This window comes from Pithys albifrons, chromosome 2 (assembly GCF_047495875.1).
Source record: "Pithys albifrons albifrons isolate INPA30051 chromosome 2, PitAlb_v1, whole genome shotgun sequence".
NCBI classification, from domain to species: Eukaryota; Metazoa; Chordata; class Aves; order Passeriformes; family Thamnophilidae; genus Pithys; species Pithys albifrons.
This window is the reverse complement of record NC_092459.1, coordinates 34,389,654-34,415,294: the sequence shown is the minus strand read 5'-3', so window position 1 is coordinate 34,415,294 and position 25,641 is coordinate 34,389,654. Positions and strand designations below refer to the sequence as shown.

Below are 25,641 nucleotides of genomic sequence, written 5' to 3'. Positions count from 1 at the left end.
AAATTGAGTATATTTATATGAAACATAATCAGAGATTGTGTTCTTATTCTAGTCACAGTCACCAAACTGGTCATACTACAGAATGAAGAATACTCAGTTTGTTAAAATGGATCAAAATCAAGTTTTCACTGCATCCTTTATTAATGGAAAACATAAGTGAGATGCTGTATCTTCAAAAGTAAAAAAAAAACCAAACTTTTAAAAATTGCATTATAAATGGACCTCATGATTTTAATGGCACTGAGTTTAATCCAGCTCTCTTTCAGCAAAGTAGAAATACTAGATTGAATACTTTAACCCTGACTGGAGATGAAAGAAAGGAATATACATCTATAATAAATCCATTTCTAGAAGCTTGTTTACATTACTGGAATCAGGTTCTTAACTCACTAAGGCAGTTAAAAGAATTTGACAAAAATATCCCGTTTTGGTCTGTTGTTGCTTTATGATTGAGCAGTCAGTATTGACTGCAACTTCGCTTCTTGAATCTTCACGCCAAAGTGTGGGTACTTGCTGATTCAGACCAAGACAAGTTATGAATTCCGCCCCCTCACTCTGCACAGAGTGCTTTAATGCACCACTAGATGAAAGACTGGATTGAGCTACTTACTGCTGACGTGCAGCAACCTAACTGCTCATTCATTGTTAGGTGTAAGAAAAGAGAAAAGAGAACAGTTCTCTTTTCCCTTCATCAGCATCGTCTCCTCCTGTCTTCCTCCAAACAAAAACAGAGCAAAAATCAAGTGTGCAGGAATGTTACAGTGAACAATGCAGAAATCAGGGTAAGACTTGCTTTGTTAAGACTTCCAGAAGAAAACCTTATTCGGCCATCAATTGCTGGGTAAACTCTCTTCATTCTCTGTAGGTAGCGGGAAACAACCGCAATATCAGGTTCACCTAAATAAACAAACAAACAAGTATTCTCTGCAGCAGCCAAGCTCTTGAGAGTTCTTTAGGAACCTGTCTAAAATTGCACTTTTAGCTCAAGTCTTAAACTGTTTTCTATGGCTTGCCATGCTTAATTAGTACACATTGAGACAGTGTAGGGGTGTGGAGAGTTGTTTCTAATGCACAGAAAATCATCTCTGATGATTTGTAGCCAGAATTCGTGGTAGCAACTTTTATTAAGAAAAAAAAATCTCTTTACATTGTTTGCCTTGTTTTGTTTTGTATCTGTTACAATGGTAATTTCCAGCCAGTTTTAGGTATAGGGTGTAGGGCTGTAGACCTGGCAAAGCTATCACGTACACCTGCTCAAATTTAACTACTTTTATTAGGAGGAATTTCTAGTCTGTGCTGCTGTGTGCACATGAAGTATTTTGTGGACTTTTCTGCAGTCGGACTCTCTTCAGTCACTGCTGCTAACCATGTCACAAGCCCCTTCTGATCCAAGCTCTTACAGTCCTAAAGTGTAATCCTCCATCTTAACAATAATTGCAGTTTTACCCCTTTGCACCAGAACCTTACAAGCTGTTCCTTTTGTTATTCCTGATGATTTCTCTCTGTGTGTTTATTTCTGCATATACAGATATTTACTGAAAATTACAGCCTCTCCAAATTTACAAGCTATAGGCTGAACTTGATTTAAAACACCAGTCCTACCTGTGAGAATCAATTTTAAATTGAAACACCTGTAGAAATAAAAAAACTGTAGCAAAGGTCAGAAAGAACGATTTTTTGGGGGGGATTGGGACAGTAAAGGCATGCTTTTATCATCCAGAAGCAGAACATAGGAAATTAAAGTTTGGCAAAATGCAAATTAGATCCTAGAACATACTCTTTTTTTTTTTCTTAAATACAGCACTGCCTTCTTTTATTCTCAAAATTCTTTTTAGTTTCTCTTCCTCCTAGAAGATGGACATGTCAGTTGTACAAATGCTGAATTTCTAACACCTCACATGCAATTTTAGAGGACGTTAATCCAACATTACAAAACACTTCCTTTCTACCCCTCTGGTGTGGTGTTTGTGGGATGCTGCTCACTGCTGCCTGCAGGACTCCCAAGAATTCCACTGTTCTTGGATGGGCAGACTAATTCCCGTTGAGCAGGTCAGCAGCTTTCCCCTCACCCTGTGTTGCTCACCTGAGCTGCGTGTCCTTTAGAAGTAGAGGTGATCATTCTGTCTTTCCAAATACTTCTATACAGTGGAAATTAAAGGTCTAAATAAAACAGCTCCTTTCTTTTTGTTTCACTGTTCAGTAATGAGTACAAGTTCAAGGCAGTACATGTAAGATACAGTGTACATGGTGCTGGTTTTGCTGCTTTTTTGGTTTATTATGATCTTAGAACTGCTATCTGAGCACTGTTGTATTGGTAAGGCTCAGTTTCTCTTTGAAACTTCTGCGATCTAACTGAAAAAGTTTAAGTTCCTGCCTACAACCAAAACTAGCACTCCGGAGCTGTTAGATTAGAAATAAATTTGATCTATCCAGTAAAGGCAAAAAGTCTGGGACTTGTACTACAGAATGATCTTTTAACTTTTGGGAATTGTCTGCTACTCTGTTAGTGCCCATTCTGAGCTTTACTGTATCCCACTTACCTTTGCTGTATCCCAGATTTTTGTCTTTCAGCATATTATAGCCATCTCCTCCAAATAACATATAGGATGGAAGAGTCACATTGTATATTTCATCCATCTGAAGTGGGACATAGGCTGGGACTCGGCAGGCTGTGCAAAGCACTTCTAAGCTAACAACTCTGCTTCCTGGAGCTCTGGAAAGATCATACACCACATGGATGCCTACAAAAATACATGTTGGAATGTCACTTTGTGCAGTGCCTATTGAACATACAGGGCTAGAATTAGCACCCTCCATCTTTAGCTGATTCTTTGCATTACTTTCTGTGACTGAGAGGTTGTATTGCTCTGAATCACACCAGTTAATGCCCTATTTTCTTTGCACACAACTCAACTTTTATGCAAGAAAATTCAAGAGCATAAGAATTGCTGAAGCACTGTCCCACCTCATTTACTTACCTGATTGTTCTCATCACTATTCCACAGAAGGAAATTACTAGTCATGGGATTAGGATACTCCAAGATAAAAATACCTTTCCTTATTTATGTAGTGACATGCTTTCTCATTCCCCTGGCTTGTTGGTTGAAATTTTTTTAAAGCAGGCCAGTCACCCAAACTTGGTGGCTGCTATGGTTAATAGGTACTGTCCTGAAAAAAAGAAAGCCAGGCCAGGACTCTACTTTGCAGTTTCCACTCACTGTAAGAGAAGCAACATTTCTAGTTGTGAGCTTTTCCTTGATCAAAGCCTGGGGAGAGCCAGGCCCCCAGAACAGCATTGCCAAGAAATGCAGATCAGGAAGCCACTAAAGCTCATCCAAAGCACAGAGGCTCTTCCAACCCTGGCACTCTTCCTGCTCTGGGTCTTCTGTCCTGAACCCATTCCAGAGCTACTGGTTGTCTTCTTCTCCTGTAAGGAGGCAGCAAAGCTTGCTCGTGCTTTACTTTAGTGGTACCTAAGAACATGGTAACTTACTGGTGAAAACACAAGACGTGAGTTGTTTCTGGCAAATGAGGGTTCTAATCACATCGTGGGGATAGTGCCCCCATCACTGGGCTGTGTGGGAGGAGATGTATGGAGAGGGGGAACGGCCTAGCCCCTGCCCTTGAAGTTTAGCTTTTCTGCTAAAAAACCCAATGAAATCTACACAGCATGACAGAGAGACGAGGAATAAACATGACTGTAACCTGGTATACATCTGGATAAACATATAAAGCTGCAATTCAAGAAATTTGTAGGGTTTTAATATTAAATGTTCGTTCATAAAATATTTAAATATTTAAAATTCATGGGAGCAATTCCATACCTACTTGAACAAACTCTAAAACTGTCAGCCAGTATTAGAGAATTGCACACAATTATATTGATAAACTGAAATTTGGCAATAACTGGCACTGCCATCCAGTCTGGGGTTTCAGGTAGGCTACCAGCGAAGAACTGAAAATTGGAGTTTGTTGTAGCTATTTCTGTGTTACAGCTACACTAAATTATATCTTCCTCTAGTTAACTGAAGTGTTATACTGATGTCATTATGGGTTTGGGAACCAGCTTGGGAATGCTGTCTCTGCTGAAGTGAACAGCAGTGGCCTGTGTGCTGCAGTGGCTGAATTAAACGTACACAGGATAAAGAGGGATAGCTGCCTGGCATGTGCAAGACACAGAGCTAAGATACATGGACAGCTTGGCTTCCATTCTTAAAAGAGGCTCCCAGGTGTAATAAACAAGGCCAACAGGTGGGATAGCTGGCTTGGAAAACTGAGAAGAGGAAAGAAGAAAACATACCTCCAACTTGCAGCAGCTCTCCACTTCCTTTTCCATATCTACGCACACTGTGCTCAAAAGCTTCTTTCAGAGTGGAGCCCTTTACCTTTACCATATCAAAACGACCTCCAAATGGCAAAACAGACAGCAAATCTTCCATGGTAATGCTACCTGGAGGGAGAAGACTTTATTTACTTCTTGCTTTTTTCATTTGCTTGTTTACAGAACTATTTTAGGATTGTTTAACAGTAAGGTTTTGACAAGGAATGTGGGAAATACAATTTAAGAAAATGTGGGGTGGTAGAGGTGAGAATCTGATATATTGTCTCAATCAAAGAAGCTGCATCTTTTATCACTCAGCAAGTATCAAGACCAATAAATCAGAGTTTGTTGTAACTGCATGTATTGCTACTCAAGCAATGCTGCTAAAAGAGATGAAGAAACACTGCTATTTGTACTAGACCAGGCAATTTTTTCAGTTGACTGAGATTTAGTCATGTACAACAGAAAAATTTAGCTAAACTGAAAAAGCTGTTTGTTTTCAGGTTTCATTTATGTAGTATCAGGAAAATAAAGTATTAAAATCTTAGCATTCAGAAAAACCCAGGATTTACTTACTCTACAGCAGACTACAGAAGGCTCCCAGCGCCCATACTGGATGACCCTATACAGTAGGAGGTCTTTCTTTGTTCCAAGGCAGCAAAGAGAGAGGGAAATTATAAAAAGCATTGTGTACAAACAATGCTAGAGACTTCTATTAATGTCAGCCTAAGTGCAGTTGTGCTTTAATTATATATAACCATTTGAGAAAGTTTGAAATCACTTTCAAACACCCTGCATATCCCACCAAAACAAGCCCATACCTAAAACTGTATTCAGGCTGGCATAACTTGATTTCTCTTTCTTGATAAAGTTGCCATTCATCTTGTAATTTTACATACCATTAGTACTCTGTTCATCAATGGGTGAACGTATCCCACCTCCATTCAGGATGCACATTGAAACGTGGTTCCATGATTTTTTATCCGGACGCCCGACATTTTCATAAAGCTACGAAAAGAAAATGTTTGAACGGATTTTATCTTCACTTATTCTAGGCTCTGGAAATTTACACCAAATACAATCTGAGACTGAAAAGAGACAAAAAGGTTTTACATCTTTGACATTACCTTCAGCACCACTGGAAAATGCTTAGTTATTGAAAAACTCAAATAAGTATTTCACGTTTTATAACTCTCCCCTATTCTATATGTCTGTGTCATGGCCAGGGCAGGCCAGTTGAACAAAGGAAAGGTTATTTTTTGATCAGCAGTGTGTCTCAAACAGTAGTAAGACTCTGGCAAAATGCCAGAACAGAATAATATTTGCTTGTGACATCCTAAGTATTTGCACAGTTGCATAAGGATAATAAGCCTACACTGTTAATTCTCAGAAATAACTGAATAGAACAGGAAAAGGGTGAGAAAATAAACTAGGATAGTGCAGGCGATGGACTGGTTTCTGTACAGGAATGACTATGGTCATGAGTCTTCAGTCTCACAGACAGAGAAGCACAAGAACCACATGACAGAAGCTTATAAAATGAAGAAGGTATGTGGAGGCTGGAGAGGAATCTGTGTTTTCTTGTTTCAAAAATGATAAAAACCCAAGAAAGATTCAGAGAGGATGATGAGGAGGGTCAACTACACAGGAAAACTTCTGAACATAGAATGGTGATGTAGGCTTGTACTGCCTGACCTTGTAAAGAGACAACAGAAGGAAATATTTGAGAAGCCTATAAAGTCATGAGTGATGTGAGGGTGGGCAGGAGACAGGTATTCTAAAGCAGGGACCACTTGACCTACAGCAGTTATACAGCCAGTGGGCAGCTACAGGCTACACACCGACAAGACCAAGGTCTCTGCAGGTTGTGTAGGTCACTGGTGGAACACTCTGCCTCCAGCTGTTGTGAAGACGAAGGAAGGCAAAGGGAGATGTGGCAAACTCAGGGAAGAGAAGTTCCAGCTAAGCTAGTAAATATCAAGAGAGCACTTCTGGCTTGGGGAATCCCCGAGCTGCAAGTTGGTGGGAGGCACAGGCAGATCTGAGTACACCAGGTCTACAGGCTTCTCCAAGACCATGCTCTTCTCCCACTATCCTCACGTGGTCACTCTTGGAGACAAAACATTGGGATGGATGATCCTGTCATCTGTTCCAGGTGGGTCACTTCCTTGCTGCACCCCTATGTGGAATGTTTGTGATCTCTGACTTGCAGGTGTATAAATGCTTTGTGCCTCCAGCTTAGTCATCAAAGATACTGCCTGAGGCCAGACCCATCCCCACTAACACTTGTAACTCATAATCAAAGAATGCATTGCAACTCCCAGCCCTGAGCAGAGGTAATTTAAAAGAGCTCACACAGTGCTTTTACCAGTTTCATAATCATTTCACATTTGAGTTCCTTTAAAGTCCTTTGTAAAATGCCATCTGGGCCTGTCAACCTTTTATACTGAGATTTTGGGCTACTGTTGGAGATGGATCACTGCACTAAACAGATCTCTTGTTTTGATCTAGCACAAGCATTCAGTCTCCTACAACTCTCCATCTCTCAGTTTTTCAGGACAACTCTAAATAATAGAGCTTGTGGAACAGGCAGGTCTGTTTTTTGTCTTCATACTCCTGAAAAATGTCAGTAGACAAGAAAGCAAGTGTTGAACTGGTAAGGCAAAGAACGTGAAGAGACATCAATGTATTTATTGATGACTGCAGGTTTTGTCTAAAGACATAGATTTAATTAAAGTAGAAGTAGATCCCCCTAAGACAAAATGTATGACAAGAAAATCTACATACTTCTGAAAGATTACGGAGTTACATTCTTTAAGCTTGAAAGGTGGCAAAACATTTGTTCACATTTTTTCAAATAAAATTATTAAAAGTCTAGCAGAAAGAAAAAGCAAGGTGCTGCAATTCCAGTAGAACTGTACAAAGAATTCCAAAATATTATTCTGATTTGGAAATTAGCCCATGAACTAACCACTGTTTGAACAATTATAATAAAAGCAATCACTAGGACTGGAGAAATAGCTTTAGGGACATACCTAAGTGAAAGCTCATGATTATTAAATGGCTCTTGACTTTGTGGCAATACTGCGGGACATTTATGGCAGAGCTCATTTTCTGGAAACAGTCCCATTAGTGAATGTCTTTCCCTGGAACCCAAATAAAATGGTGCTGCTGCTGGACTGTAAAACAAGCAAAACCAGGTAGTTTAAAAACTGGAAGTGACTTCTCATAGAGGCTTTCTGGTGTTCTGGGACAGTTGAAGTCCAGTGGTACCTGTCAGGATGCCACAGAGGCCTGAGGCTCCACCTGAGCTTGGGTGTTCTGTGCCTGGCTGTGTGTATGACCTTTCCCACCACTTTGCTTCAGCTGGCACTTTTTGAGCTCTTCATGGAGACAATCCACATCAGCAACTTGGGAGAAAACTACTTAGATTTTTTTCCGTGCTTGTGCATTAAAGTAAGAGCACAGCTGAGTGAGTAATGAGGGCAGAAGGTAAGTGCTATGAGAAGGGGCCCAGAGTGGGACAGAGGAGCTGAGCTCTCCCTGCCTAAGGAATGAGCTCTTAGATCAGAATGCCAGAATGAACTCTTAGATCAGAATGCCATGTCTCTTAAAACTGCAGCCTCAGAGCCAACTGTGAACAAGCTGTTCTCCATATGAGGCTATACACAAAGAATAAACTGCTCCTTACTCCATACAGCAAGATTCATTAGAGCCTCGCTTCTGCCAGGTCTTTTCTAGGGACATACTACATGTTAGATGTCACTACTGAAAAGCAGCACAGAGCCCATGTGCTGATAGTTTGGAGGCTAGATGCATTTCTTCTGATAGCTCTGGATTAATTAACTCTTAGATGTAATTGCCACCTGCAGTGGAAACATCTTACCACAGCATCACAAAGCAAATTTCCCATGTTACATTCTTGGAAACGACATGCTTGGCTTGTACCATTCAGGTAAACACTAGTTTTTCCAATCTCTTTAGAATAATTCCCCAGGTTTTCTCTCCATTTTTCCACTTCTTCTTTAATGTGCTCATCTATAAAACAATATAGAAGTGTAAAATAAGCATCACACATATCTCATATGAGTGACACTTCAGTGAATACGAATCTTAGGAAAAACCCAAACCCTGTTTATGACTAAAATGTTACACTATCCCTAAAGGCTTCTCAAGAAAATAATATCTATATTCACTTCAAACAAAGCCTATAAAGAAAGATGTTAAAAAACTAGTCCTATGCCAGGGCAAGGTTACCTCCTCTGTAACACTTCGAAATACTTTTGCCCAGTCCTGTTCTAACCTCTGACTGATGAGGTTTCTAGTATCTACCTTGAGAGGTGAGAGAATTTTTAATATACAAGTGAGATTGGTCTTTATTTGACAAAGTTGGGTTTTTTTCCCTATTTGTAATTTCCTCCCTTTAAAATTGTTCTAAAAGGAAAACTAGCTCCAATATCAATGTCAAGGAATAAACATTTATAGAAATTAATTGTCTATGCACACCTGTCTGTCAGGTGGAAATTTAATTATTTGACAAAAAAGGATACTTGTATATGCAGACAGATGTCACAACTACTTTATATGAACTATTAGTTTTAATCATTTGCTCACCCTTGTCAGCAAGAGCAACATTAATAAAATGAGAGCACTGATGTATCTGAATTTTTACTTGTACTGACATCAGAGAGAGCATGCAAATTTTCTTTACATCACCTTATCATTAATATATCACTGAGAATAACACAGTAAATCTACTAGTTATAGTTTTTAATAGTTTTAATAGTTATTAATAGAATAAATACTTTTTAAAGGATTTATTTTACAGATACTCAGAACCTAGAAGGGCTTATAAAAGCTCAGAACTTCACACAGCAAACACTGGAGAAAAAACAAAGACTAGAGAATCAGTCCCATGGGATTACAGAGCTGACAAAAAAAAAAAAACAGGTAGCAGAGCTTGGATGGAGTTACAACCAGAAAGAGAGGCTTTCCTCCTCTCAGTTCTGTGAATGTTTCAGAGCTAAAACATTGAACACACTTAGCACTGAAAACAAGAAGTCATGGAAGGTTTTTTAGGAATATTTCCACTTTCCTATATTGCACTAAACTCTGTTTTGAAGAACCCAGCCTCTGGCAAAACAGTGTAAATTAGTCCTCATAATCTTTTAAATCATAATTGTAAGAGTAGCTAAAATGAGTTCTACAAAATGGTAAGTTGCTGCATCACCTGAAATCCTACAAAAGGGCTTTCACTGATTTAAAAAAGATAAAAACACACACTGAATATGTGCATATTCACCTGTAACACAGCCTGAACCCTACACAGAAGAGAACAGCAAGCTCAGGAAGAAAGTTGAATTCTTTGACATTGCACTTAACAAGACTTGAATTGCAGCAGAGTGCTGCAGGCAAATTCAAATGCCTAGTCCACATACCTTCGGGGATCCTGCTGTCCAGCAAAATGGGGTTCCCAACTGCTTCAACTACATTTCCTTTCTTGTCAAATGTAACATTTAAGTAACCAAGATATTTTCCATAAGCGTAAGCTTGTACAACTGGCACCTTCCTCCCATCATCTGAGTCAACCATGAATGGATAAGGGCCAGCTGGCAGTTCAGTAGAGGGTGGGGTGCCTGCACAGAACAAGCATGGAAAGTGGGTCTTCAGCTTATGTGACCTTCAAGGAATTATTAGAATGACATTTCAAATGTTTCTCAGCCCTAAAAAAATCAAATAGAATACTAGGCAGAAACGATAATGAATACATTGGACAACAAACACACATTTGATTGTTCAGTTGTTTCATAAGAGACAATTTTGTTTTCAGGACATGAACAGGAATAACTGCCACAGTGTTTTTAAGTTAAGTGTTACAGCACAGTCCTCCATGACATCATGCCACAATAGCAACAAAGGAACTTTTCATTCCAATTACTACAATCTAAAACTCTCAGTAATGCAAACATATTGGCATCTGTGTGAAAAGATCACTGAGCCCTCACACTGCTTTATTCTGTACCAGATAGAAAATGAGAATCTTAGCCAAACATACATCGGACTTAAAACAAAAAAGTCTAAACTATTTATGGTTAATATGCAGTCAGAATGCCTACAAGTAGTTCCATGAATTTGAGCATACAGCCAACTGGTTTTTTTTTCACTAGACCAAATGTCTACAAAATTTCAAAGAGGCTGCAAATCCTCCACAAAACCAAACTTAATTAGCATTAGAGCTCTGTGATCAACCTGCAGTCTGAAACGTGATCAAATGTAGGACTTGGAATTAGATAGATTTAAGCAAGGCATTGGCAGAGAAAAGAGGTAGCTCAGCTTAATTAGCATAGGCTACCACAGGATTTAGAAACCACACAGTGGGGGAATGCAGCAAAGAAAACTAGAACTACATGGAACAGCTCTTTTCTCAAGGGAACCAGCCTTCTCCCTGTCTCCTTGACATATTATCTGAGTAGTATCTCTCCATGCTAGTATTTCTGTCCATATTTCTACCCCACTGCCAGCAAAGACCAAGGATGGGAAGCTCCAAGGCATCATGGGCAGCATGGCAGGCCCCACTACAGAGTCCCCTAAAAGCCTGATGCTTGCTCCTGTTCCAAAGCTGGTGGCATTTCCCATCCATGTATTGGGGAGAGCTGGGATGCCAGTGGGGCAGCAGCATGAGGGAGCAGGTCCAGAGAACATGGATCCAGAGAAAAGCAGGCTCTTTCCTTCCACTGCTTGCAGAACTTGTTTCTTTCCATTTACAGTTGTTTATGTAATATGAAATCCTAGGACAAGAAGCATGACAAATGTTTCTTCCAGAACTCCAATATGCTTCATATTTCTCTCTAATTCCTCCTATTTTCCAGGGAGAGTGTCTGTAATAAACTGCAAGTTGAACCCAACTTATCACAGAACTAGTTTTTCTACTTTCCGCCTGGATGAGAGAGTGGTGGAACCTCTTAACTATTTATTTATTTTGGAAAGAATTAAAGAAAACCTGTAGCTAATGAGAACTCTGCAGGCTTTATACACACAGAAGTGGCTTTGGGATTTTTAGGACTGAAAAAGGAATCAGTTTGGACTTCTCACAGTTCTGTAGCCATCTAACAAACAGAGCATTAAACACAGAAAGTTACTTTTTCTGGCCATCATTTTAGTTGACATCAGCTGTGCATGGTTAAGTGCTTGTCTAGAGCCTTACTCATTTCTTGCTTTCTGAAGAAATACTTTCTGATTCTGATACTTCCTTGCAGGAGTAATTACCGCTATGACATTATTCAATTGTAAGATAGATGTATTCCTTCTGAAAGACTTTTCAGCGCATTTTATTCCCAAAGAATGCAGCAGTAGTATTCATTCACCCATCTCAGTCAAAATGTGAGATGCTGTTTCATTACAAATGCACAAACATACTGGATAAGTGAAGAACATGTTTTAGCCAACACACTGACATTTTCAGAGCATCCATTCCAATCAAAACCAGAAATTAAACTGCTCCAACCCCAAACTACAATTACTGTTTGAACGAGTTCTACAAACCCAATGCTGGCACACCTGAACAAATCAAGACAACATTTGCCATATAACCTGTGGATAAACCAGAGATTGGAAAATGTCTTACAGACAGTTTAGACCAGTCCAACATTAAGCCCTTACATTAAGGTATCTCTATGGAGGTGTCAGCAGGAGCAGTATGTCTCTAAACCTCCACAACAGAGATTCAGCTGGTTTATCTCCACTTACACTGAGCTGAAGCATTCTCCCAGATTCCACTGCCAGTTATTGATTACACCTCTTGATTTAAATAAGAGCTTATAGGCTTTATATACACATAGAGATACACACAGAAACACTTTGAAATAGATGTTTTACTCTGCAGTGAAATCACCTCCACAGATGTGGCTATTTTGATGTGAATGTTGGCTGATGGCTTTGACTCAGCAGGGAATGGTTCGCAAATGTACTCATGATGTTCCTGAATGGATTAGCATGTGCTTCACAGCACTTGGAATTATCTGCTCAGACCACATTAAGTCAAAAATCATACTTTGACTAAATAGATATGTATTTTTTGTCTATCTCCCCCAGACATTACTTTTTTAATTTTCTCACCTTGCCAGTTCTAACAAAAAAACTAAGACAGTCTTTTTTATCAAAACAACAGAGCCTTTGGAAGAGGGACCAGAACTCATTCCCAGCTGAGCTTTTTAAGCTGACGGCTGCAGTCTCATGCTGTGTGATCACTCTGGCCTTGTGAATCTTGGACAGCTTCAAATGGGGAAGAATGGAACAGCTTGACCTAGTCTAGTCTGACAGCAGCGTACTCTCTGGGATGACAAGAGATGTGCATGTGAACCCCTACAGATAGGATATGAACTAAATTCCTGCAGCACTTCAGATCAAATTCAAAATTGTAACAAGTGGCAACCCTTTGGACCACACCCACTAAGGTATTTTGACTACCACGGCTACCATTATGAGACACAAAATCTCTACAGGCATTGACCTACAAGACCATGCAAAAGAGTGGATTCCACTGTGTAAATCCACAATGAATGCACACTTGGAATATGACATGTTTCCTTGGTTTTCCCATCTCAAAAACTATTCAATAAAACTGCAGACTGCACACAGGTAAGACTAAGGCCTCTGCAGGATGAGCAGGTCAGTGGTGGAATGCCCTGCTAGAGGCTATTGTGAAAGTTGAATGTAGTCAAGAGGAGATGAGGCAAGTTCAGGAAAGAGAAGTTTCAGTGGAGTTAGTAAATATCAAGACACCACTCCTGGCTTAGGGAGTCCCTGAGATGCAAGCTGGTGGGAAGCAGGGGCAGATCTGAGTAAAGTGTCTCCACAGGCTTGTCCAGTTCTCTCACCCTTCCCTCTTAGTCACTCTTAGAGACAAGATCTTAGGATGGTCTGTCCTGTTGTTTTTTCCAGTTTGGCCACTTCTCTGCTCTCATGTGAAGTGTTTGTGACCTCTTCCTCATAGGAAGGTGTGTAAATGCTTTGTGCCTCCCGCTTAGTCATCAAAGTTATTCCCTGAGGTAAAATTCAAGAGATATACTGATCTGCTTAACGTATAACTGTAGCATGCAATTGTTTCTTTTTAACAAGTGCAATAACAAAAGGTGAGAGCCTAGATAAGACAAAAAAAACATCAGAAAGAGAGAGATGAATAGGGAGAGGAGAGCATGACGGACAGTGCAAACCTTTTAACAGTTTAAGTTCCTAGAGTACATGGTGCTATCCTCTGGGAAATTTTTCTGAAAATTTCAGAAAGTTCCCATTATAATCTCAACGAATTATTAACATTTCTGCTAAATTTAATGAACTTAAAAAATGAAACAAAACAAAAAACCAAGACAGCCTTTCTTTTGCTTGTGTCCTTACACACTGGCACGGAGAAGGCAGCAGTGCTGGGGAAGCTGCTGATGTCAGGTTTCCCCTAAAGTAGCAATGCTGCTGGAGAAATCACATCAGCAATGTTTATGACATCTACCTCTAGAGAAAAGAAGAATGAAGTCAGAGATTATAAGAAGGACTGAAATAAAGAGAAGAAACTCAGGAAGGGTGTTTTAACGGCAGGGTTAATGGAGACTTACAAATATAGAATCAGATTCTAGACAAAATTGATATTGGTATCGTTCCTGAAGTCTTTTATGAATAATTTTTCAGGTTAACCCATATACAAGTTTAAAAGTAGACATCTTATGTAGTTCATTATAGGTGTGGGCTTGAAACAGGTACAGTATGTTTAGCAGTAATTTATCAGTATTACTACCTTTGCTCCTCTGTCCCACTTTGTATAGGTCACTTCGAACATCCACAGCATTAAGGAACCTTTCAGTGAGTTATGGTACTTCTTGTGCACCAACCATTTTGAACTGGTTTCCTCCATGGAAGTTATGGATACATACGAGCTATGAATCTGGTTGAGGGCAGCCAGCAGTAAACTATGTTGGCGAAAGTTCATGGAGTTTAAAGATAAACAGTTTCAGCTTTGCTTTAGAAGCAACATTTTAGTAAGTAAAATACCTGTATAGAGAAACGTGTTTGTATGTCCTCCAATCACAACATCCACTCCTTTCACTTTTTGGGCAATATTTTTGTCCACGGTAAAACCTGAATGTCCTAGTGCAATTATTTTGTTCACTCCCATAGCAGTAAGTTTGTTCACTTGCACTTGCAATGCTTCAATTTCATCTTCAAAGATTATATCATCCCCTTGGAAAAAAAGAAAAAAAGAAAAGAATTTATTTATAAAGTACCCTAATTACTAGTTTAAAAAGAAGTAGCTGATATTGGATAATATTGTGTATAGTTAATGGAACTTTGAATATCAGTGGCTCTCAAATGTCCTTATCTAGTTCAAATTTCCAATCTGATGATCTCCAGTGTTTCAGGAGCACCCATGTGCTTAGACTAACACAACATTCCTGCCCCAAGCTGTATGTACTTGCCTAAACTAAGTAAGTCTATAAAAAATTTAGTGACACCAAATATAGGATCAAAAATTGAATGGCTTTTATTATTTAACTATGGAAAGGAAACTAAATATATCAATGTTTGCACATAAACACGTGCATTCTATTATAAAGCCTTTTTTCTTTCCAAATTGCATTCCTTTGTGATCTTCTATCTTTTTCCAAGTTAAATCTCTCTTTCTTTTTACGCCAAGCTCATTTTGCTCTTTTCCTTATCCCCCCCTTCTTCAAAGTCCACCACTAAACTCTGAATTGCCTTTTTATACAAACTATCTCATCTTCTGTGAACCACTCTCAGTGACACCAATACAGGACAGCACACGTCTGAGACACTATACTGAAATGAGAACATAAAGAACAGAAAGTCTTGAAAGGAAAAACCTTTTCTGGACCACAGTGTTGGGAAATTCACTATCTTTCTGCAAGGTTTCTGTGCTTGCTGAAAGTATTCCAACATGACCAACAGTTGCACAAGCACTAGACAAACAACTGCTTTTATCCTGGGCGCAGTGTTTCAGGTTGCACAGAAGGACTTCCTATATAAGAAACTAATTTCTTTAGAGGTTTTAAGTTAGTTTAGGAATAGACTCAACCAACTATAAACTTAAACTTTCTGGTAAAGATAATTGAGTAACATTTCTACCAATTCCTCCTCTACCTAATTCCTCTCCTTCTTGCAGAATTTTTTGATCAAACCATTTGAAATAAGCCTTTAAGGTCAAAAGATTTACACTATTTCAAAACAAAGTGAGAAGTGAAACAAATTGCCAATCCACTGCAAAATGTCTCAGGAAATGAGGAGGAAGCTGCTACAATGGAAGAGATAAAAGAGGGTTACATAAATTGGTTCACCACCACACCCACTGAATAGTTCTCTTACTGCCAGAGGGAATATCTGTACTGCACATTGCAGAGTGAATTGTGCAGTGCATCCCCACATTTTCTTCCTGTGGACCTCTTCTTAGAATCAAAGAGTCATAAGTTAATTGAGGTTGGAAGGGACCTCCTGGGGCAATGTGATCCAAAACCCACTCAAAGCAGGAACTCAAAACCAGATGAGGATGCTCAGGGTCTCATCCAAGCAAGCTGAAATTCCACAATCTCACTGTTTCAGGGCTTAGCTGCCCTTACCATGACAAATTTTTTCCTTGCATCCCACGATAATTTCCTGTTGTACTACTTGAGCCCATTGTTTCTTGTCCTTTCTATTCCCCTCTGGGAAGAGTCTGTCCCTGTGTTCTCTACAAACCCCCTGATGCCAGTGGATGACTGCACTTGGTTCCCTCTTAGCCTTCCTCCTCCAGGGCTGAAGAAAGCCACTGGCTTCAGCCCCGCTTTGTACATCTTTGTATTTGACAGATGCTGGTCCTGATGTAGAGCTACTGGCAAAAAAAGAAAGTCTGGGAAATGCTCCCTGAGCGTATGCTCTTCACATGCTCATCTCACCACCATGGGCCAGTTGCAATGACCATGTGCCCCATGGTGTCACGACCAGTTCTGCAAAGAGACCTGAGGTCTCTAAACAAAGACCAAGGAGACCCACTGCCTAGGTGTGCTAGCATGCAGTTGCCTGCAGGTTAACTTCTCCCATGACACATAACCAGGTGGTCCATGGTAACTAAACTCTCCCCATCACCACCAGCTCTGTTACTTCTCTATGCCACTGCAGCCTACAAATGAACCATACACTGAAGACATATTATTATTAATCTTCAAGCCACAGAGTCATTTAGGTTGGGAAAAACCTCTAGGATCTTCTAGTCTAACCGTTAATCCAGCACTGCCAAGTCCACCACTAAGCTGTGTCCCTAAGTGCCACATCTATGTGACTTTTAAATACCTCCAGGGATGGTGACGGCCACTTCCCTGGACAGCCTGTTCCAATGCTTGACAAACCTGTTCAAGCAGAAATTTTTTCCTGATATCCAGTGTACACCTCTCCTGCTGCAACTTGAAGCCAATTCGTCTTGTCCTGTTGCTTGTTATCTAGGAGAAGAGACTGTTCCCCACCTTGCAACACCTTTAGGCAATTGTGGAGAAAACATTAAAACAACGTAATCTACTTTCATAATGAGGGGAAAAACGACGTCTGTCATATGCCAGTAAGCCCACCTCTCTCCCAGGATGGTTATGACAGGACACAGGCAGACACCAGTGCTGTGGTGGGTCATCTCACTGCCACGCCACCTGCCTGCCAATTGCCTGCTGTCCACCTTGCCCTCAAAAAGGGAATTCTGCCTGGAGATGCAGGGGCTTCTTGCACCCCCTCTCTGTGACCTAGCCATAGGATTTCCTACAGCTTTGTGTTCTAATCATCTCAGCACTTGATGTAACTGAGATGAAACGAGCCAGCAGGTTCAAAAGTTATACAGCGGGAGACACAGTTCTCAGTCCTCTAAGAAACCAGGCAAAAGGCAATAAACTGCTTAGCACTCATCTGTGCATTTTTCCAAACAATCTTAATTGAAATAACTAACTTATTTCAGAGTTAATTACTGCTCATGTCAATATTTCTCTTTCAGGATAAACTGATATGACATCCTCTTCTCTTTATAGGTGAGGTAGAGTTTCACAAGAAATATCCAAAGTGTGCTACAAATGAGCAAAGGAAAAGAAATGGATGCATATTAAAAACATTATGCAAGATAACCAGAATAAAATGGAATAAATGGAATTTAAAACTCCATTTTAGGAAATTCTGCCAAGTTGATAAGTTTAGTAAATATTTTGCTGTTTAAAGGATTACAGAGCAAGAAGCTTTGGGTTTCAACCTTATACAAAAAGACAGTGGACTAAACATCACTGCAGAATTAAAGCAAGCAAGCTGCTATCATCCAATACTAGAAAGATGGTCTTAGATTTTCAGTGCAAAGCAAAGACATGGACAACTCTGCCTATGTGCCAAGTTGTGAACAATTCTTGCAGGACATGGAAAAGTTGGCTGGGCATTCAGCTGAGACAGTCGTATATAGCAAGAGAGAGAACTTCAGAAAAACTGCCAGCTGGCTGTTATCTATAAATGTGTTTCCCATCCCTATGGTTTCCAAACAGGAACATTAACAGTACCTTCAGCTGAGATTAACTGTACCTTCCCAATAGAAACACTAAGATTTAAGGACTTCACACTGTTCAAGTCTTTTGATAATTGTTTTCAGCAGACTATGAAAAGTACAAGTTATAATGTCATACTTGTGTGAAAGTTATCGAGATCTAAGAATGGAAGAAATCACACTCAGAAAACACTTCCATGTACAGTCATAATGTAGGAATTTACATGTTTCAGCATTCTCAAGCTTCCTGTTTGCCTTGAGAATGTCCTAAGAGCATGCTGAAGTATACAAAGGCTGAGAAAACTGAATCAGCTGGAAGAAGTGCACAGAGATAAGCAAGGTGCTGAATTTAAAATTCTCTTACTATTTGAATGAAGGAACTAGGTTGATAATTATTTCGCCATTGACCCACCTCTCCCATGATTTTATCAGTCTTAAGGATTGCTAGGTCATGGATGATTTATGCAATCACTGAGTTTTATTAACGTATCCTGAATTCACCTTTTCAAAGCTTCCAAATGTTCCTTCACACACTGATATGGCAAGGTAGAAAATTACAAAAACTCTGATCACCATAACTTTTGTAGTTAGAACTTGCTCTTCTTGTTGCTCAGTTACCCAGTGGGATATACTTAGCTTAGGGATGCCTCAGCTCCATCTATGGAGCTAACAAGCTTTTCCTTTCAGCACTGCTTTCTTTTCTAGCTGTGGCACACTGAGGTATTGGATATGCTGTCTAAACGTTATGGGAAATGTATTCAAATGCTTCACAGAATCACTTCAACACTGTCTGGATTTTCATCTAGTATATTTGCAAGAAAGTTAATTTGATGATCTCACCACACCAACAGAGTTGTTTGGAAGAAGGGTGGCAACAGATTTTATTAATCCCTGATGAAGAACAATATTAGCTGTCTATTATTCAAACTTAGTATGCTGGCAGATGATATCTGCCCTCATGCCCTCAAGTACAGGTGAAATTCTATTGCCTACATAAAATACAGATCAATTTTCTTTTTTATCAGGGTGAAAAAAAGTAAAGAATCCAAAACCACAAAACTGCAAAATAGAAGTGAGATAAAGAATTCTATTTAGACTGCAGATATCCACTTCTCAACAGTTTAAACATACAGCATTGGAATTAAAAAGCATAAAAGGAACAGTTTTGTATTCTAATATTTCCTCAAAGTTTTGAGTATTCTTTTTGTCAGGAAAACCATGCACTATTTTTGTATTGTTAAGAAATGGAAAGAGAAATAATAATATGAAGTCCCTTTTTGGTGTGAAAATGCTTTAAACTAGTGCTTAAGGCATCCCTACAGGAAAACCCAGAGAAGATTCTGTTTTTACCAGAAGTAGGCTGAACTTTGAATAGTCAGTGACTCATATCTCCTACAGCTGATTTAAATGTGTTTCTCATTCTAGTAGATCACTTTACTAAAAAAATCCACTACCCCCCAAAAAAAACCAAACTCCCCCCAAATCAACAAAAAACCCTCAGAACACTCATCAAACCAAAACCCCTGAAATGTAGGAAAAAATAGCCAGAAACTGAAAAGTCTTTTTCCTCATCAATTCTAATTTTACTCATGAATGAAGCAATTGTGGTAAAAGCCAAATGGGTGTTCCTTCTGTAGTCTAATTTCTGCAAATATTTTGAGAGTCTAAAAGCACGTTGGGCAACTTTTGCTTCAAAAACACAACTGAAGCTCTTCTTGTTTTCACTAGGGCTTGAGCATGGAGGTATCCCATGAGCAAAATTTCAACACAGAGAAATGTCACATTTCATGCTAGAGACAATCTGTATTCATGTTTTAACTTTTGTTTAAATGGATAAATAACAACAAAATATTATACAATATAACTTAAAACCCTCCCAAAACAATAAAACCTCTAAAGGCCCCACAGCTCTCTTGCAATCTCACTGACCTTCTTTTATTCTTAGATATAATCCATGTCTATTTGAAAATGGCTTTTAATGTTAAAAACCATTCCTAAGGTTAAAAATCAGGCAAAGTTGAGTAATACAAGTAAATACTAGTAAAACAACAAACTTCTCACTATTCAGCTGAAAACATTTGTCTCTGGACTCAAAAAAGTGGGCAAGAAACAAAATAGTAACAAAGGATAGAAACTTAGATACCAAGGAAAACATACCTGGCTGTGAAAGAAAGGAAGTTTCTTTTGTAGTGTAGCCAACAATTCCTACTGGTTCTGAGTCAAAATGAACTATTTTAAAAGGATGAACATATTTCATCATTTCATCTGCTAATGGAGTTTTCCCTTTAATATTTGCACTTAGGACTGTAAAATTAGCATTTTTCAGAAGAGGATCCAATAATCCACTCACACCTTCATCGAACTCATGGTTACCCAGAGCCTGCAAAAAGCAAGAAGAAAATATGAGACCCAACCTAAAATATTCAGCCTAAATAATCCAATAAATTATATACATGGTATGTCTGAGAAAACAAAGTCTATTTCTAGAGAAGAAAACCCTAACTTGTCTAAACCAGCAAATTCGTGTTTCTCATGAACACGGAAATGCTATTTTAAAGTTTTTAAATTTATTTTGTTTTTGGATTTAGGTATTTGCTTTTCAGACTCTCTTACAACAATACAGATAAAAAAGTTGAAATCTAAAACCTATCTATGTCTTTGCAACTATGCAGCAGATTAAAACCCATTAGTTTTTTATCCTGTATCTGCAAGAAAGAGAATTAATGAAAACCATAAAGGAAAGTATGTATTTTGTGTATGGAAAATACATTGTTTAAATGCTGAAGAAAATGTTAAATGTCAATGACTATCTTACTACCTTTAAGTAAAAAGTGCATTTTAAGAGTTTTGCGCTTTGACCACAGTATTTTAAACACATCTAGTACACATTTAGTACAGATTCTTCTGTGCTTTAACATGCAACAAGAAAGTATCATTTTCTAGCCATCATCACCATCATTAGCTACCGGAAGCTCTAACATTTATCAGTCAGGGAGAATCCCTAGGGTGTGTGTGTGCATGCAGGCAGGTCTGTACACAGCACTGTGAAGTACCAAGACTTTCATGGAAAATGAGTAGTCCAGTTTATTTATGAGCATGGTAATACCAGCCAGATGAGAATATTTAGTTGTTCCAGGTTGGTTAAGTAGACAAAAAGGGACTTACCTCGAGGGAAATTTCTCCTACCTGCCTCTTTTTCATGCTCAGCCTAAGTTGCCCATGCCTGTGCCTGTAAGTTTGGTGATAAGCCAGAAAAACTCCACAGATGGCATTTTTGCAGAAGCACAACACACACAAGAACTTTGTAGTGTATTTAGGTGTTAGTGAAGGAAAATAGGTATATACAGAAACATGACAATAGTGTAATTGGTACATAGTAACTTCATACAGATGGCAGCTGGAGCCACACATGTTAGGAGTGTTGAAGCCAATGGGCCAACTCGTCCAGGCAAAGTGTGCTCATAATTTCACTCAGAGATTAAGAGGGGAAAGTTGCATTCATCATCTAAGAAAGATTATATACTGTTCTGTTCTACTTTGATAAATAACCTCTGCGTGCTTGCTCCAACTTTTATTCTCCAAACAAGTACATTAACCCTGATAATATTCCAAGCTGACCAGGACCTCGAGGCCACTACAGGCTCAGCATTTGGATCAACTAATTGGCAGTGTCTTTCTTTTGCAACAGACAAAGACTCATGACTCTTTTTATCCTCATATGCAGGTAATTAATGACCCTGTGGAAATAAACCATGATATCAGCAGTAACTTGCATTGGAAATCAACTGCTCCTGCTGACAGCTAGTGGAAACACCACTCACACCCCAGGGAAAGAGCCAATTTGCTTGCATGCTGCTGCAGCACTTTACTAAAAGAACCATCTTTAAGAAAATTCTGACTTTGGAAGACACACTATTCTTCAACTACATTCCATTTCTAATTGTAAACTATTTTCTGTAAAAATTAGAAATAAAAAAAAGATACTAATTTTGATGCTGCCTGGATGGTCTGAAAAGATATCCATGGAAAGGTAGAGCATCTCAAAATGTTAACATATGCAATTAAAACCCAACCAAAAAGGTTGAAAATTAATTAAGAAATTGAATTGGATATTTTTGACGTTAGTTTTTGTGGAAGAAAAAAGCAAACAAAACCAAACAACCCAACCAATCACTTACAAAGCCTTGTTTCTCTTGGCTTTGTATCTTGCACTTGGATTATTTCATGTCCATTAGGATACAAACATTGATCAAAACTTATCCCATGGTGGGGGTGGTTATAAAGTCTCTTGTTTAGGAGAAATCACTAGAGGCTAAATTTTTGCGCTTTTTTTTGATGCAACTCCTCCTTTGGAGAGGAGGATGGGGACCATTTTGGGTTCCTATACTCTACCTAACTATCCTTACACCTTATCCTTCTTGGACTCTGTACCTGTGCAATATCCCTTCACCAAATCTAAATTCACTGGCCAACATAAGTCACAAGAGAGAATAAAGAGAAATATTCAGGCACACATCATGTGATTATATAATCCTCCTTTTCACAAGAAGCAAAGCTAAAAATATTTCAAAATTAGGCTACAAATTAACAGGAGGATGCAAAGTAAAACAAAAGCTAGGAGACTGCCAATTACTGTCAATTACTGTCTTTCAGGCATTTAAATCGGATTTTAGTCTTAATTACACCAGAAAACAAGGGTAGTGCCAAGAAAATCTTTGGAAGGCAATAACTACCTAAACAGGAGAAAACAGGCTGGAGGTGATAATAGGTATATATGAGAAAAAGGCAAAATTAGAAAAGGAAATTTCTCCTGTTTGTGGAGCAAATCTCTAACTTTCCAGGCCGCCCTAAATCCTCCTATGGCTTCTGCCCACATTCTACGGCAACTTTTATGACTCACACTCCCTCTTGCATCCTGTTTCTAATCCTAATCCTGTATCTCACTTCTAAATATTTTAGTAATCCCCACCCCTTCTGTTAGGGATGTGACTCACCAAATTTTGCTTGAAGAAACACTAGCTCACCCTTCTGCAGTGTGGCCGTTACCTTGCTCACTGTGCCCCCCCAGCCACCATCACCATTGCATGATCAGCATGGTCTGCAGACAGAAGAATCAAAATAGATGCTGCAGCACTGCTCAACACTCAGCATCTGTCCTCAGACCCTTTGGCAGCAGAGAAAGGTGCTAACGTTTCTATAGCTTAACATATAGTATATCCTGTCTCCTTCTATTCAACTTATAATAAGCAGCACTTCCACAGAGAACTGGTGGTGACTAAGGCATTAGCATCCAACACTGTCCTCTGGCCATCTGGTGTAGTGCAGGTTTATTTTTAAAGCTTATTCTGATGAAAAAGCTCATGGTCTCTCCTAAACCAGATACATCCTATGTAACATGTTTCTAAAACTGAACACTTCAACACTGCTGATTTTGACTGAAAGAATTTCTTCTTGTGATATGATGAGGAACTGCACAGGCTCGCCGGCTGCCCACGAACCAGTTAAATCAGCAAAAACAAGGTTGAGAAATAATAGCAGAAACTTTGGGAAGAAAGGTAGGAAAAACCACCTCCAGCTATTTCTACACTGTAGAGCACCAAAGTGCTCCCCAGCTTTTTGTGAGGATGAGTCCTAAATGCACACACTCCTCCTCACACCTGGGAAGAAAAACCCTGTTAACATGTTTTACAATTACAAAACCATTCACTGGGCCATGGGAATAGGGAGTAGTATCCTTCACAGACCTGCCTGTATGGTATGAGGCATGTGTAGCCTAGGAAAGTACACTGGGGCATGCCTTTCTCTTCCATAGTTGTACTCAATGCAGAGGGTAAAAAACAGATAAAGCCGTTTTAACCTGGGATAGTGCAGTCCTTTCCATAGAAAGCAAAATAAGATGAAGACAGAAAACATGATATGCCCAGAGGATTTTCCACTCAATCTGTCCATTGGGATGAAATAAATATGCAGTCACTCTCAAACACTCCTCTCTGGTGTTTTACACAAGCAAAATAAGCCACTGCCCTGAAACAAAAATTAAAGGGCATGGAGTGACATCCCCCAATCTCAGCCTCAAATTCTACTTTTCTTTCAGCACTTGGATGACCAAAAGAGACAGAGTAAAGGTGCAGGACTGGCAAAGTCTCAGAGAGCTACCTCAGCGATTTGCTGTTACAATCTCTGGGCCACTTGCTCACGACCCCTCCCATGACCACAGCTCTGGTGAGATTGGACACAATCAGAATGGGACTAAAGAAAACTAAAAATCTTCACCCTTTGAAACAGCATTGCCAACATATGCCACCTGTCCCTGTCCACAAGACCGAAGCAGGACAGGTTACGAGCTTAACCCCAGACTCACCCGGCTTTTGCTGGGGTCATTTCCATGTCTTGTCAGTCCCTCTCCAGCAGAGCCCGTGCAGTTCCCTGCCCGCCCCAAGCCCCTGGCTCTTTCAAGACCTGCTCTTCCCCTGCATCACACTGTAGCCGTGCCATCCTCTCCCGGTTTGTAGCTGCCCGTGGGGCTGCCAGCTCACACCTTAATTCGGCCGATCACCCCTAGCACATCACTTCTCTTCTGCTCGCTTACCTCCCAGCTGCCTTTGACCATGATTTTAGCATGACCTACAGCCTTTTCTGATGCAGCGTTACGCACTCAAGGAGAAGGCAGAGCAAAAAATCGGCAGCCAGCGAGGAAAGGCAGAAATTGACACAGCACCCAAGGAGAGAGAGGGAGCAGCCCCACCACCGCTCCGCGCGCAGTTCCCCGGCCCGCTTTACCATGGCATCGTAGCGCAGGAGGTTCATGAAGTGGACCGCCTCCCGACCTTTGAAGCGAGAGAACCACACCGTGCCCTGGTACTGGTCCCCGGCGTCCAGCAGCAGCACGTTGCGGTGCGCGGCCCGTTCCGCCGCCACCCGCGCCGCTCTCCGCGCCACGCCGCCGAAGCATCCCGGCGCATCCCCCGCACAGCGCCGCGGCCCCGCGCCCTGCGCCTCCACCCGCCCGTGCACGTCGTTGGTGTGCAGCAGGGTCAGCCGCAGCTCCGCCGCCGCGCACAGACCCAATCGCAGCTCCAGCCACAGCCCCAACCACAGCCACAGTCCCAACCACGGCCACGGCGCGCCGGCACGACCCGCCATGCCGCAGAGGCTGCACGCCGCTCCGTGGGACCGGAGAGGGGGCGGCCGCGGCAGGGGAGGAGGCACGGGGTGCGCCGCGGCGGGGCGGGGAGCGGACGAGCCGCCGGGGGCACCGGGCAGCCTGTCGGGCGCGGCAGCCGCAGGTGCTCTGCATCTGCTGTGCGTGTGCGAGGGCTGGGGGCGGTCGCCTGGCACTGCCGCCTCTCTCCCGTCCTCAGGGCTCTCCGAGCCCCAGGCGGCGTCCTGCGCCCGCGCACGTCCCAGCCCTCGCTATCCCGTTTTCCCCACCGATGTCCTTCACCCGAAGACAGCTGCTGTCGTGTTGGAGACGGGCTTTCAGCCAGCTGCTGGAGGTCAAACGGGACGAAAATACAGCTAGCAGCGAAGGGACAAACTCCAGTGCTCACAGGAAGCCTTGGTGAATGTTTAGTAACGCTGAAAGGCGTTTCCAAGCCTTCACATGGAAATGTTTGCCTCTTCTCCTCTTTCTCCAACGATGCTTAAAATAAAGACTGCCATTTCAGCCACAAAAAGTTACAGTACTTTAAGAGTTGATTTAATTATAGCTCTAGTGGTTTTAGTGTAGATTGCTTTCAAGACTTTCTTTCCCTGGTTAAATGCAAAGCTTTTAGTTGTGGTT

General features: G+C 40.6%; 1 protein-coding gene across 1 annotated transcript; it reads right to left on the bottom strand.

Moving 5' to 3' along the window:
- Positions 1–117: 117 nt before the first annotated feature.
- On the bottom strand, positions 118–25,294 carry NT5E (5'-nucleotidase ecto). Its single transcript, XM_071548709.1, has 9 exons — positions 24,639–25,294; positions 20,016–20,238; positions 14,360–14,548; positions 9,760–9,957; positions 8,208–8,359; positions 5,221–5,329; positions 4,301–4,450; positions 2,541–2,741; positions 118–897 (listed from the first exon to the last, which is right to left on the bottom strand). Exons 1-9 carry the CDS (start codon positions 24,999–25,001, stop codon positions 740–742), a joined length of 1,743 nt encoding a protein of 580 aa, XP_071404810.1. The 5' UTR covers positions 25,002–25,294; the 3' UTR covers positions 118–739.
- Between the last annotated feature and the right edge of the window lie 347 nt (positions 25,295–25,641).